The sequence below is a fragment of the Euleptes europaea genome, chromosome 18 (genome assembly GCF_029931775.1).
Source record: "Euleptes europaea isolate rEulEur1 chromosome 18, rEulEur1.hap1, whole genome shotgun sequence".
NCBI classification, from domain to species: domain Eukaryota; kingdom Metazoa; phylum Chordata; class Lepidosauria; order Squamata; family Sphaerodactylidae; genus Euleptes; species Euleptes europaea.
In genome coordinates, this window is record NC_079329.1 from 3,465,459 (window position 1) to 3,479,877 (window position 14,419).

Here is a 14,419-nt window from a genome sequence, read left to right on the forward strand (position 1 = left end):
GGTGTTGTGTCCTTCTGGGGAATGGGGTGGATGGGTCCGTCCCAGAAGCGAGGGAAGAAAACAGGCACAAACGGAGGAAGGGGGAGAAGAAGGGGGGGGGTCAGCAGCACTGAAGACCAAGCAGGTCTCGGATGGTTTCTGTAGGGTGAGGGAGGGTCAGCCCCTCTTTGTGGGAGGGGCAGCACCGGGGAGAGGATTTCCCCGTGTTTCTCTGTCCTCCGTAGCTTTCACGTTGCCTCGGTCTTTCCCTCGGAAGGTGAAAAGGCATCGCAGCTTCCAGCGGCGGAATCAAGGGAACGTCTGTCCATCATTCTGCCCCAGAACCGGGAGTTCCTGAAGAAAGAAGGCGCTATAAAAGGGGGAGGAGAAAGGGGAGGCGGGGGGGGGGGGAAGCACTTGTGAATCTTACACGTCCTCCTGGCGTTCCTACCTACCCGCAGTCCGGTCTGCCAGAAGGAGAGGGTGGGGAACGGCAGGGCGAGATTTCCAGTTAGGCAGGCTGCAGTCCGGAGGGGGTGGAGGGGGGTCAGGCAGGGGTGTGTCCCTGGCACCTGGGGTGGGGAAGGTGGCATGGGGGGAGGGAAGAAAGAAGAGGTTAGCGACAGGGGGACCAGAGCTTCGGAGGGATGCTCATGCTGTGTTTTTCACACACTTGGAAACCAACGTAAAGCATGCCGTATGGGAGGAGCCGTGCAAACCGTGCGGAAATTATCCCCCCCCCCGCTTACCTCTTCCCAATGACCCTCCCCCTGGGGACCCCCTAGGCCAGGGTTGGGGAACCTCAGGCCCGGTACCGTTTAAGGCCTGTGAAATCATTTGGTCTGGCCCACTGTGGAGGGCCATGGAAGGGGGAGTTTCACCTCCAGAGCCCGGATGTCGGCCTCGATCTGAATCCAGTTTGTCACACGACTGTGCTCGCCGCGTCCTCTTTGGTTTGAGAGGGGCTGCCTTCCTCCCCACCTCAGGGTCCCCTGGTAGAGAAACGGGAGCATTACGAGAGCCCCGGATCCCACCTCCCCACCCACGGGAACCAGTCCACACGGAACCGACTGGGCCTGTGTTCCACAGCACCTCATATAATAGGTGTGCTCATCTGATCCTGGAAAGAACAGGTATCCATAGGAACATTAGAAAAGCCCTGCTGGATCAGACCAAGGCCCATCAAGTCCAGCAGTCTGTTCACACAGTGGCCAAACAGGTGCCTCTAGGAAGCCCCCAAACAAGACGACTGCAGCAGCACCATCCTGCCTGTGCTCCACAGCACCTCATATAATAGGCCTGCTCCTATGACTAGTATCCATTTTGACCAGTAGTAATGAATAGCCTCATCCTCCATAAAAACCTAAGAAAAGCCTTGCTGGATCAGACCACAGCACCTCATAGAACAGGCATGCTCCTCTGATCCTGGAGAGAATAGGTTTGCATCATGACTAGTATCCATGCATCCCTCCCCCTTGGCTAACTCCACTATACTTTTCCAACCTAACAGTCCCTCTTTTCCTGGAGGGCCTTTGTGCTGGCCCGTTTAAATGCTGCAACCCTCAGCAATATTAAATGGAAGATACGGAAATCTACCGTACTCTGACAGACTTTGCTCATGCAATTCAAAGAAAATGGACACATTATCTCATAAGATGACAGAATGCCCCCTCTTTAAACACCACCCAGATAAATGGATCACCCCCATATTGGCGAGAATTCCTGACCCCATAACAAGAGACAAAATAGTCGCCTTTTTGCTGATGGCTAGAGATCCAAATATAACACCGGCCGTGGACAGATATCTCTCCATCATATTTCCCTCCAAGAAATAACTGCTCAGGACCTATGGGTCATAGGAGCAAAGAAGGAAAGGAAAGGACTAGTAGCCATGGATAGCCCTCTCCTAAATGAACATGTCCACTCCCCTCTTAAAGACTTCCAAGTTGGCAGCCGTCACCATATCCAGGGGCAGGGAGTTCCACCATTGAACTATGTGTTGGGTGAAGAAATACATCCTTTATTTTTTTTTGCAGAGCTGCCCCGTCTCCGCTCTCTCAGTGTGTCCAGAGAACGTGCAGGAACCTGCGTAAAAATCTCCCTCTGCCACCTGCAGAGTGGCAACCCTATTGAGCAACCACTTCGTTCTGTGCCGGCGAAGGAAGGAAACTGCCTGGCGCAGCAGTCAAACCACTGGTCCGCCTAGTCCAGTCCTGTCGACTCAGACTGGCAGAGAAGATTCCTCCAGGAGCTGAACCTGGGACTGTTTGCAAAGCACCAGCTCTACGGGTGAGCCCCGGCCTCCACCGGCTGGTCCCTAAGCTAAACTGGAGCTCCGTCGTGCGGGAGCACTCTACCCCGCCTCTCCAACCTCACGTCACCTTCATTCTCCAGTTCCTTGGGTCTGCGGCGGGGCGGGGCTATTGGGGGTGACGTACGTGTATCTTCCGGGGTGGCCCCTCCGGCTAGGCCCGCTTCCTCGTTGCTTCGGCTTCTCTCGGGTTGGCTGGGAGGTTTCCGGCCCCGGGGGAGGGCGACGGGTTTGGGAGGCCGTGGGGCGGTCGAGGAATCCCTGAATTGCTACAAAATGGAAGAATAAGTGTTGGTTTTTATATGCTGACTTTCTCTACCACTTAAGGGAGAATCAAACCAGCTTATAATCACCTTCCCTTCCCCTCCCCACATGAACACATGAAGCTGCCTTCTACTGAATCAGACCCTTGGTTCATCAAAGTCAGTATTGTAGTCAGACCGGCAGCAGCCCTCCAGGGTCTCAGGCAGGGGTCTTTCACATCGCCTACTTGACTAGTCCCTTTAACTGGAGACGCCGAAGACTGGAGAACCTGGGATCTTCTGCATGCTAAGCAGATGCTCTGCCACTGAGCCATGGCCCCTCCCATGGCCCCTGTGAGGTAGGTGGGGCTGAGGGAGTTCGGAGAGAACTGTGAAGGTCACCTAACTGGCTTTGTGCGTAGGAGTGGGGAAACCAACCCAGTTCACCAGATTAGCCTCCGCCACTCACGTGGAGGAGAGGGGACTCAAACCCGGTTCTCCAGATCAGAGTCCACTGCTCCAAACCACCACTCTTAACCACTCCGCCACGCTGGCTTCTGCTTAGAACCCATTAATAAATCCACCCAACCAGGGAAAGGTTTGGTTTGAGCATTTCTGTTGGCAAGCTGGTGTGGTTTCTGGTACCCCTGCAATGTAGTTTTAGACAAGAGCAATCCAAGTGCCCATGAGTACCTGATGCATCTCCAGGGCCAGACTCTGGGCAGAGACATTTTTTTCAGTTTTGCAAAAGAAACCTTCAGGTCTCACCCCAATAGCATTTTACCCAGTTTGTGGATACCGTTCACTGCCATCCACTGAATAATTCTTTGTTCCAAAATCCTTCCAGCCTCCCAACCCCACCTACGATTCTCCTTGCCTCCCAGGAACCTGCTTTCTCCTGTGTCAGACCCTTCATTGGGTCTCCCAAGATCAGTCTTGTCTGCTCTGACTGGCAGCGGCTCTCCAGGATCTCAACGGGAGACTTAATCTTTAATCATCCTTTAATCATCCCTGTTTAAAGCATGCTGAGACATACTTTAATCTCTCCTGTCAAAATCAAAGGGATTTAAAGGTGTTGAACTTTGCCTGTTTCACGGCCTCTCATTTCTAACATCTTGCTCATAAAAAAAGGTCACTCATATCAACATTGCGGTCTTTCAAACTGGAAATGCTGGGGACCGAACCGGGGACCTTCTCCATCCAAAGCAAGTGCTCTAACCACTGGGCCACGGCCTCACCCCACTAAATCCATTCGCTCACCTTCACTGGTGCCGTCAGACTCTCCTTCTCGGAGCTGAGGATCGGCAAACCCCCACTTTCATCTGCCCCACTCTGCCTTCCGTCCTGGGGGGGATCTTGCTGGGGGTCCTTCCCCCTGGTTTCCCGCGGGGAACTCTCTTCAGCTGCAGGTACAGGGAAATGGATGGATACAACCAAACCTTCCAAAAATTCACATACACCCCGCACCTGCAGGAAGCAAACTCAGGGAGGCAGTGACTTAGTAACTTAGTGCATGTTCATTACCAGTTAGTATCTTTTTGCCCCATCCCCTGCCCCATAGGAAAATTTTTGGAACCCCTTGCTGGACCAGACCAATGTCCAGTATCCTTTCTTCCCCAATCGTCCAAACTTCGCTGAGAAAGAAGAAGAAGAGTTGGTTTTTATATGCCGACTTCCTTTACCACTTAAGGGAGACTCAAACCGGCTTACAATCACCTTCCCCTCCCCACAAGAGACACCCTGTGAAGTAGTTGGGGCTGAAAGAGCTGTGACTAGCCCAGGGTCACCCAGCTGGTTTCGTGTGTAGGAGTGGGGAAATCAACCCAGTTCACCAGATTAGCCTCCGCTGCTCATGTGGAGGAGTGAGGAATCAAACCCGGTTCTCCAGATCAGACTCCACCGCTCCAAACCACCGCTCTTAACCACTACACCACACTGGCTCTCAGAAACGCAGAACATGATGGACCACGGCATCCTCATTTATCCCCAGCACCTGGTATTCAAAGGTACATTGCCTCTGTTCGTAGAATGATAGAGTTGGAAGGGACCACCAGGGTCATCTAGTCCAACCCCCTGCACAATGCAGGAAATTCACAACTACCTCCCCACACACACCCAGTGACCCCCTACTCCATGCCCAGAAGATGGCCAAGATGCCCTCCCTCTCATGATCTGCCTAGGGTCATAGAATCAGCATTGCTGGCAGATGGCCGTCTAGCCTCTGCTTAAATACCTCCAGGGAAGGAGAGCTCACCACCTCCCGAGGAAGCCTGTTCCACTGAGGAACCGCTCTGTTAGAGAATTCGTCCTGATGTCTAGACGGAAACTCTTTTGATTTAATTTCAACCCGTTGGTTCTGGTCCAACCTTCTGGGGCAACAGAAAACAACTCGGCAGTTGTTGCGATCTTGCAGTGTATCAACAGAGGCATAACATCCAAATTGCAAGATGTCATAGTTCCACTGTACACTGCATTGGGTCAGGCCGCACCTGGAGTATTGTGTGCTGTTCTGGAGGCCTCACTTCAAAAAGGACGTGGACAGAATCGAGTGGGTGCAGAAGAGAGCGATGAGGATGACCAGGGGCCTGGAGACCAAGCCCTGCGAGGAAAGGCTGAGGGAGCTGGGAATGTTCAGTCTGGAGAAGAGGAGGTTGAGTGGGGGGGGGGCATGATTGCTCTCTTTAAGTATTTGAAGGGCTGTCCCTTAGAGGAGGGCAGGGGGCTGTTCCTGTTGGCAGCAGAGGATAGGTCCGCAATAATGGGTTTAAATTGCAAGAGGAAAGGTACTGGCTGGATATTAGGAAAACATTTTTTACAGTAAGAGTTGTTGGACAGCAGAATCAGCTACCTAGGGAGGTGGTGAGCTCCCCCTCACTGGCAGTCTTTAAGCAGAGGCCAGACAAACACTTGTCAGGGATGCTCTAGGCTGATCCTGTGTTAAGCAAGGGGTTGAACAAGATGGCCTGTATGGCCCCTTCCAACTCTATGATTCTATGCCTTTGCACATGGAGGTCTACTTAGCAACCCATGCCCAGGAGAAGGGGTGCTCCCAGCTCAGACTCACCAATGTCCCAGGTGGCTTCAGCCCGACGGATGGTGGCGAAGCTCGGCTTGGTGCTCTGTGAGGGGGGATGGGGTCTCCAGCTGCCGTGCCCTATGCGGTTGAAAAAGAAAAAAGCCAACGTTTCCACAGATGCCCCAAACTGAGGCTGCGGATAGACATGAAAAAGAGGCTTCATACATTTTCAGACACTGGTCATGTTGGGCTGTGGTAGGGCAGCTGGATTCGAGTCCAGCAGTGCCTTAGAGTCCAACAAGATTTTCGGGGGTATGAGGTTTCAATAGTCGAAACTCCCTCAACTCTCAGAAGGTCATACCCCGAAAAGATTGTTGGTCTCAAAGGCGCTGCTGGACTCTAATCTACCTGTTCATCAATTTAGTACTCATTTTACAGAGTGCCGGGTGGGGGGGAATGTCAGGGGTGAACAGAAGACAATAAGAACATAACAAAGGTGATGCTGGATCAGACCAAGGTCCATCAAGTCCAGCAGTCTGTCCACACAGTGGCCAACCAGATGCCTCCAGGAAGCCTACAAACAAGACGACTGCAGCAGCATTGTCCTGCCTGTGTTCCAGAGCACCTCATATAATGGGCCTGCTCCTCTGATCCTGGTAAGAATAGGGATGCATCATGACTAGTATCCATTTTTACTAGTAGCCACGAATAGCCCTCTCTTCCATGAACATGTCCACTCCCCTCTTAAAACCTTCCAAGTTGGCAGCCATCACCACATCCTGGGGCAGGGAGTTCCACAATTTAACTATGCAGAGCTTTCAGTTTTCCCAGGGTCACCCCGGGGGTTAAAACTTTCAAGCAGAGCAGAAACCAGTCGGGTTTTTTTGGTGTTTTTTTAAAGGTCAAATTTGTTGCTTTCATAATTCTTAGGTTTACAGTATTTTCAGTTATGGATATTCTTGGGGTTGTTTGGCGGGGGGGTAGGGGAGAAGCTATAAAATACTGAATTTGGCAAGTCTAAATACTTAACCATGATTGATTTAACATTTTTAATGAGCGAAATGGCAGAAACCAGAGGCCATGATACAGGCAAAGTTCAGCGCGTTTAAATCCCATCGATTTCGACAGGAGAGATTAAAGCAGGGTTTAAGCACACTTAAACAGGGGAGATTAAAGAATGATTAAAGATTAAGCCTCCCATTGAAATTGATCGGAATTTGGCTGGCTCGTACCTCCCGATTTTGACGGGATGCTGAAAATTCAGTTTTAAATTTGCAACAATCCAAATGTCCAAAACGTCAGCACTCGCTATGCATAAAAAGGTGTGTTGAGATCTATTCCAGGACTGATAGGCGGAATATTTAGGAGAACCCCATTGAGGAGATTAAGGTTTGCTTGGGGACACAGGGGAAGGAAACAAGATTTGTGACAAGGCCGTGGGCAGGGTGGGCAGGTCTGGGGTGGGGGGACTATAACCTGAGTCATCCGAGGAGCGTCTTCTCTGCTGGTCCCGTATGCTCCCTCCGCGTTCCAGGTCCACGCTCTGGAACAAGCCAGCGATGCACATGAATCCCAGGCGAGGCAAGGGGAGCCCCACCCACTTCGCCTCCCACACCGTAGCCCCGCCCCCATTGGCCAAGTACCTCTAGCTTGGCATCCAGGCTCCACCCCTTTGCGCGCCCCATTCCCGGCAATGCCACACCTTGAACCCGAGAAGGCTGCAGGAGCTCTGCCCCTTTGGAATCCGGCTCCGTCCGCTCTGGGTCGGGATAGGAACCCTGGATCATTGGGGGGCGAGGAGAGAGAGATTTAAAAAGCAAAAAAGAAGAAGAGTTGGTTTTTATATGCCAACTTTCTCTACCACTTAAAGAAGAATCAAACCGGCCTTCAATCACCTTCTCTTCCCCTCCCCACAACAGACACCCTGTGAGGTAGGTGGGGCTGAGAGAGCTGTGACTAGCCCAAGGTCACCCAACTGGCTTCATGTGGAGGAATGGGGAAACCAACCCGGTTCACCAGATTAGCCACTGCCACTCATATGGACGAGTGGGGAATCAAACCCGGTTCTCCAGATCAGAATCCACCACTCCAAACCACCGCTCTTAACCACTACACCACATTGAGCATTCCTCCATCCAGTTCCCGGCAGCAAAGCATCCCTTACTTGTCTCACTCGGCTCGGTAGACCCTTCACCCCGCTTCCCAGGGCTGCGGCCCCCATTCCTGGAGGAACCACTGTCATCCCAAGGGTATCTTGTCCTAGCTTCCTTTCTTCTTCAGAGCAAGGCGGGGGCTTCTGTTCGTCCCCACCCAAGGGTGGTGGGGGAGGACTCGGGGGCAAATCATCTGGGTCCCGATCCCCCTTGATGCTGCGATGCCTCCGGAAATGGAAGAGGCCCCTCCTCCTCTTCTTCTGCAGAGTCGGGTGGGGGTCCGATGGGCCCGGCCTCACTCCGCAACTCTTCGGTGTCCTGGGATAGCTGCAGGGGAAGAGGCAAGAGGGAGGGATGCAGCCGTCAAGCACGGCACACATGAGGTTCTTGGGAGCAACAAGACCAATAGGAGCTAGATTGCAAAGGCTAGAGCTACCCTTATCACTTACAGGTAGCTCTAGGAACCATCAGGAACTCTATGGTCACAACTGCCTGTAGGTAGCCAAGGTAGAGTTGGCAGGCCACTCTTTGCCACCGGCGTGAGGTTTTGGGGGTAGAGCCTGAGGAGGGTGGGGTTTGGGGAGGGGAGGGACTTCAATGCCATAGAGTCCAATTGCCAAAGTGGCCATTTGCTCCAGGTGAACTGATCTCTATCGCCTGGAGATCGGTTGTAATAGCAGGAGATCTCCAGCTAATACCTGGAGGTTGGCAACCCTACCTGCAATACATCTTGGCTCACCTGGTATTGTCAGCAAGTACCCTTCTGTTAAAAAATTCATCCAGGCCCTCGTCCAGCTGTGGCACAGACCCATTCTCCTGCTCCCTGGACTCGATAGATGCCAGTATTCGGTTCTGAGGGGGAAAGAGAGGCCAGCTTGTTAATTTCCCCCCACATATTTCACATAACATCTCTTTACTGTCATCCTGAAGGAATATAGGAGATGCCCCACATCCCATGGACAGGAATTCCTGTCTTAAAAGAAGAGGAAAATCTTATTGACATTATCATTTCTTGCAAGATTCAAGTTCTTCTAGATTCAAGTTCAGTAGCCCCTTAGAGACCAACAAGATTTATTGGCTACCCTCTGAAATCATCTTTATGTTTCTTTATATCTTTATATCATCTTTATATCATCTTTATATTTCTTACAATTCTTAATTTCTTTTAGACTAAAAAAACCCAAAAACAAAACCCAACCCCACAAGGTATGAGAAACGCTTTAAGGATCCCGAAAAAAAGGCCAGATTTGTATGCAAAATGGCAAACATATACAAGAGCAAGAGCAAATGGAACAATGAATGAGTGGAAAGCTGAACCGGCAAGCCAGGAAGTCCCACCGGGCTGGAGCAGGCACTTCCAGCCGCAGGAGAAAGAGGACTGAACCACAAACCAAGGAAGCGAATGGGAGAAAAAGGGGCAGAGAGGAGCAAGGTGAAAGGAACTGGTCCATGGTACTCACGTTGGAACGGAAGCTCCTGTTCGAAGCCGTGCGAGGAGGGCGAGGCCTGCTGCGGGTGCGGTGTTCCAGCCGCAGGCCCTCCGTCGGCAGGTCACAGAGCGCCTCGAAAGATGTGCTGCAGGACCGGGAATACTGGCTACCGCTGGCCAGGGAGATCCAACCCAAAGGGGAGTCCATACTGGGAACGATCAGCTCTCCATCCTGTTCTGAACCACCTACGAGAGGAAGAAGGTCTGTAGGGGGGTGCTGAGGGACAGACAGACAATCCCGAAAGGACGGGAGAGGAGGAGGAGTGTGTGGGAAGAAAGGGGGTAGGTGGACAGATAAACGGCGTTCCTTGGGAAGCAAATCCATGCAGATGGCAGAGACACTCTGCTCTGCACTACTCTGCTCTGGTTAGACCTCACCTAGAGTATTGTGTTCAGTTTTGGGCACCACAATTTAAGAAGGATGCATACAAGCTGGAACGTGTCCAGAGGAGGGCAACAAAGATGGTGAGGGGTCAGGAGACCAAGTCCTATGAGGAAAGGTTGAAGGAGCTGGGTATGTTTAGCCTGGAGAGGCGAAGACTGAGAGGTGGTATGATAACCATTTTCAAGTACTTGAAGGGCTGTCATATAGAGGAGGGTGCTGAGTTGTTTTCTGTTGCCCCAGAAGGTCGGACCAGAACCAACGGGTTGAAATTAAATCAAAAGAGTTTCCATCTAGACATTAGGAAGAACTTTCTAACTGTTAAAGCGGTTCCTCAGTGGAACAGGCTTCCTCAGGAGATGGTGAGCTGTCCTTCCCTGGAGGTTTTTAAGCAGAGGCTAGATGGCCATCGGTCAGCAATGCTGATTCTGTGACCTTAGGCAGATCATGAAAGGGAGGGCATCTTGGCCATCTTCTGGGCATGGAGTAGGGGTCACTGAGGGTGTGGGAGGGAGGTAGTTGTGAATTTCCTGCATTGTGCAGGGGGTTGGACTAGATGACCCTGGTGGTCCCTTCCAACTCTATGATTCTACCCTTCATGGTACCGCATGAATCAGAGCGTAGGAACAGACACTAATGGAGATAGATGGTCTACGTGTGAGCATGCAGGTCTGGCTCAGCAATGCTGGACCAACCCATTTTGGCTCCACTAAGCAACGGCACTGCAAAAACCCAGGGGTGGGGTTCTAGAAATGTGGCAAAGGAAGAAGCTGGGGGCCCCTCACAGGGCATCATGTCTGCCCCCGCAACACTGCTGTGCTTCAGGGGACCGTTCTGCTTGCTTGTGCCGCTGAGCTAGCTCCATTAGGAACGGATTGGCTTCGCCCACAGCAAGATGGAAAGAGGGTGGAGAGCCACTCCGGAAAGACCTGGACGTAGACTCACTAATGAAGGCAGAGGCAGGACGGATTCTCCGGCAGTTCTTTTGTCTCTTGATGGCCATGGTATCCTGTGGGAACACGAGAGAGAGGTCAGGTAACGCCCCCACCCCTGGATAGCGCAGAACTTTGACCCACCAGACCTCCCCAGGACGTATTTCACACTTTGGCCAACCGACAAGTTCTTACAATGCTGGAGCCAAGTTCATCATCGGTGGTCTCCTCGTGGTCGCGGAGACGGGGCTTCCCCAGGTATTCTGGGAAGGTGGCGTTCTCTTGACCCCCAGAAAGTCGTCGGAGGTGAATGATGTTCTGGGCCTGTAGTTGGGGTGGAGAGGAGGCATCATGGATGGGGGGAGAAGAATGAGGGCTTTACGGAGTGTTGGGGGTATGTGTGCGAGAATACGGCTGTAAGAATGGAGCAAGCCAGGGGACAAATCCCTTAACCTGCTTCACCTGTCTATCTTGCTCATTCAGACAGAAGACAGGATGCGCTCATAGCAAGAAGGATGGTTAAAAGACCGCCGACCCGCACCACCACCTTGGAAAGGACTGTGCTTTGCTTCTTTCAAGTCCCAGCCCTAGAAGGGGTTCTCTCGTCTGACAATTGTGGCGCATCAGCTCAACATCTCATACTCCAAGAACCTCATGTGGTTTTTGAATTCATTTCCATAATGAGGGGTGCTAGCTACCGCCCCAGGAGGTGAGATAGCCACACCCTTCTCGCTAACTTTAGAAGTGTGGGCATAAATTGTGTTTACTCAGCAATGATGTGAATGTACATGCTGGGGAGACACTTCCTTGGGTTTTTGTTGTTGTTTATTCCAAGAGAAAGACCTGGCTCAAAACATAATTAGGAGCCCCATGGCGCAGAGTGGCAAGCTGCAGTACTGCAGTCCTAGCTCTGCTCACGACCTGAGTTCGATCCCGACGGAAGTCGGTTTCAGGTAGCCGGCTCAAGGTTGACTCAGCCTTCCACCCTTCCGAGGTCAGTAAAACAAGTACCCAGCTTGCTGGGGGTAAAGTGTAGACAACTGGGGAAAGCAACGGCAAACCACCCCGTAAACATAGTCTGCCTAATAAACGTCGGGATGTGACGTCATCCCATGGGTCAGGAATGACCCTGTGCTTGCACAGGGAACTACATTTACCAAAAAATAAAAATAAGGTTCTGGGGTTTTGCCTTGGGCGAAACAAAGCCCCAAAATGTGAGCTATCGGCAGTTCCAGGAGGTTTCTCACCAGGTTCTTGTGAGCGTGGTAGAGTTCCTGAAGCAATTCTTCCACAATGGTGTTAGTGAGATACGTCACGACAGAGAGCTTCACTTCGCTGGGCAAGGGTCAGAAGCCAAGAGGGTCAGAAGCCAAGAGGGTCAGAGGTCAAGCAGACATTAATCCCCCCCCTTGTGTTCCGCGGCCTTTGCCCCTCAACGGACCATTCCTCCGCAGCCCACGGCCCTTCCCAGGGCACACTCTGGCGCCCCTCCCTTGCTCCAGAATTCACGTCTCCATTTGCTTCGCCCACACTCTCCTCCCACACTCCCGTCCACACGCCGTCTTTTCTCACTTGAGTTTGTTCTGGATATCCTGGCCAGCCTGTTCCAGCAGAGCTCCCCGGATGAAATTTCGGGGGACGGTGACACGCTCCGAAACGGCCGCCAACATCTTGTTATGATCCTCAGCGGCCTGGACGGCATGTGGGCACAGCTCCTGCGTAAGGGCTACCATAGACTCCAAGATCACCTGGAGAGGACAGGAGCACATGTGAAATGTGTTGGAGGAGGCCAGGGACCATCAAAAAGACAAATTCTAGATCAAATCAAGCCTGAACTCTAGCTGGAAACTAAAATGACTAAACTGAGGCTATCTTACTTTGGTCACATTATGAGAAGACAAGAGTCACTGGAAAAGACAATCATGCTAGGAAAAGAGGAAGACCCAACATGAGATGGACTGACTCAATCAAGGAAGAAGAAGAGTTGGTTTTTTATATGCCAACTTTCTCTACCACTTAAGGAAGAATCAAACTGGCTTACTATCACCTTCCCTTCCCCACAACAGACACCCTGCAAGGTAGGTGGGGCTGAGGGAGCTCTAATAGGTGTGTCTAGTCCAAAGTCACACAGCTGGCTTCATGTGTAGGAGTGGGGAAACCAACCCAGTTCACCAGATTAGCCTCCGCCGCTCATGTGGAGGAGCGGGGAATCAAACCAGGTTCTCCAGATCAGACTCCACTGCTCCAAACCACAGCTCTTAACCACTACACCACGCTAGCTCTCCATGGTCGTCAGTTTGCAAGACCTGAGCAAAGCTGCTAATGACAGGACACTTTGGAGGTTATTCATTAATAGGCTTCCGCAATTTCCCTGTGGTACAAGTTATGTTAAGAGGCCTGGTCCCAGCCTGACAAGCCATCTAGGGTTGCCATGTCCCTCTTGGCAACTGGCGGGAGGTTTTTGGGGTGGAGGCTGAGGAGAACTGGGTTTGGGGAGGGGAAGGACTTAAATGCCATAGAGTCCAATTGCCAAAGTGGCCATTTTCTCCAGGTGAACTGATCTCTATCGGCTGGAGATCAGTTGTAATAGCAGGAGATTACCAGCTATTACCTGGAGTTTGGCAACCCTAAAGCCATCTCAAACACAAGCTCTGTCCCACGGGCAGGCTCACAACTGTTTTCTCAGCATCCTGATCAGAACACCATCTAAATACTTTGGACTGACCTGAATCCCAATTGGAAAGAGGACTAGGGTACCCCCACGTCCCCTCCCCTCAAATTACCTGCAGCTCTTTGTCCACGGCCTTCGAAACCTCGCTGGCTACTGACTCCAGTTTGTGTCGGACCGGTCCGTCGCTGGCCAAGATGTGCCCGAGTTCGTACAGGCTGGGGAAGAGCTGAGGGAGAGAGCAGAAGGGGGGAGAGTTAGCTGGCATATCGTTAAGTAGACACTGGTGGGGAAGACTTTGTACCCGAGAGTGGGAACAGCCAAGAGACACATGAATACATGAATACATGAAGCTGCCTTACACTGAATCAGACTCTTGGTCCATCAAAGTCAGTATTGTCTATTCAGACCGGCAGCGACTCTCCAGGGTCTCAGGCAGGGGTCTTTCACACACCTACTAGCCTGGTCCCTTGAACTGGAGATGCCGGGGATTGAACCTGGGACCTTCTGCACACCAAGCAGAAGCTCTACCACTGAGCTACAGCCCTTCCCCGGTGGAGACATTTATGAGCCTGGGCCATCTGGAGGAAATTAATTCTGTCCCAGAAGTGTCAGGTCGTGCAATGAAACTGGTTACCTGACAGTGAGAAAAAGGCACTCTGCTTATGCTCTGGAGCACTCATCTCTATTCTAGAGGATGGTGCCGAGTTGTTTTCTGTTGCCCCAGAAGGTCGGACCAGACCCAATGGGTTGAAATTAAATCAAAAGGGTTTCCGTCTAGACATTAGGAAGAATTTTCTAACAGTTAGAGCGGTTCCTCAGTGGAACGGGCTTCCTCGGGAGGTGGTAGGCTCTCCTTCCCTGGAGGTTTTTAGACAAAGGCTGGATGGCCATCTGTCAGCAATGCTGATTCTATGACCTTAGGCAGATCATGAGAGGGAGGGCGTCTTGGCCATCTTCTGGGCATGAAGTAGGGGGTCACTGGGGGTGTGTGTGTGGGAATTTCCTGCATTGTGCAGGGGGTTGGACTAGATGACCCTGGTGGTCTCTTCCAACTCTATGATTCTATGTATGGCTGGTCCGGGCTGGACTCGAGGCGTTGCCAATCGGGGGAAAGGCTATAGTTTAGGGCAGACCACCTGTGTCCATGCAAAAGCTCCCGGAATAGCCTTGGGTTCAAAGGGTCCCAGGTGGCAGGTGTTGGGAAAGACCCTTTTTCTGCCTAACACTCTAGCACAGGAGTCCCC

The 14,419-nt window shown here is 51.9% G+C and overlaps 1 protein-coding gene across 1 annotated transcript in view; it reads right to left on the reverse strand.

Annotated features, from left to right (window-relative positions):
* Positions 1–307: 307 nt before the first annotated feature.
* The window catches only part of CARMIL3 (capping protein regulator and myosin 1 linker 3), a 55,547-nt gene continuing 41,435 nt past the window's right edge, over positions 308–14,419 (reverse strand). Inside the window, exons 26-42 of the mRNA XM_056863659.1 lie at positions 13,288–13,401; positions 12,077–12,252; positions 11,752–11,839; positions 10,700–10,828; positions 10,518–10,581; positions 9,158–9,376; positions 9,040–9,055; positions 8,441–8,524; positions 7,713–8,028; positions 7,192–7,326; positions 7,025–7,091; positions 5,597–5,686; positions 3,793–3,935; positions 2,361–2,559; positions 861–971; positions 435–551; positions 308–333 (exon numbers count right to left, since the gene is read on the reverse strand). Coding sequence (XP_056719637.1) covers positions 308–333; positions 435–551; positions 861–971; positions 2,361–2,559; positions 3,793–3,935; positions 5,597–5,686; positions 7,025–7,091; positions 7,192–7,326; positions 7,713–8,028; positions 8,441–8,524; positions 9,040–9,055; positions 9,158–9,376; positions 10,518–10,581; positions 10,700–10,828; positions 11,752–11,839; positions 12,077–12,252; positions 13,288–13,401 — 2,094 coding nt within the window. The remainder of the gene's footprint in view (positions 334–434; positions 552–860; positions 972–2,360; positions 2,560–3,792; positions 3,936–5,596; positions 5,687–7,024; positions 7,092–7,191; positions 7,327–7,712; positions 8,029–8,440; positions 8,525–9,039; positions 9,056–9,157; positions 9,377–10,517; positions 10,582–10,699; positions 10,829–11,751; positions 11,840–12,076; positions 12,253–13,287; positions 13,402–14,419) is intronic.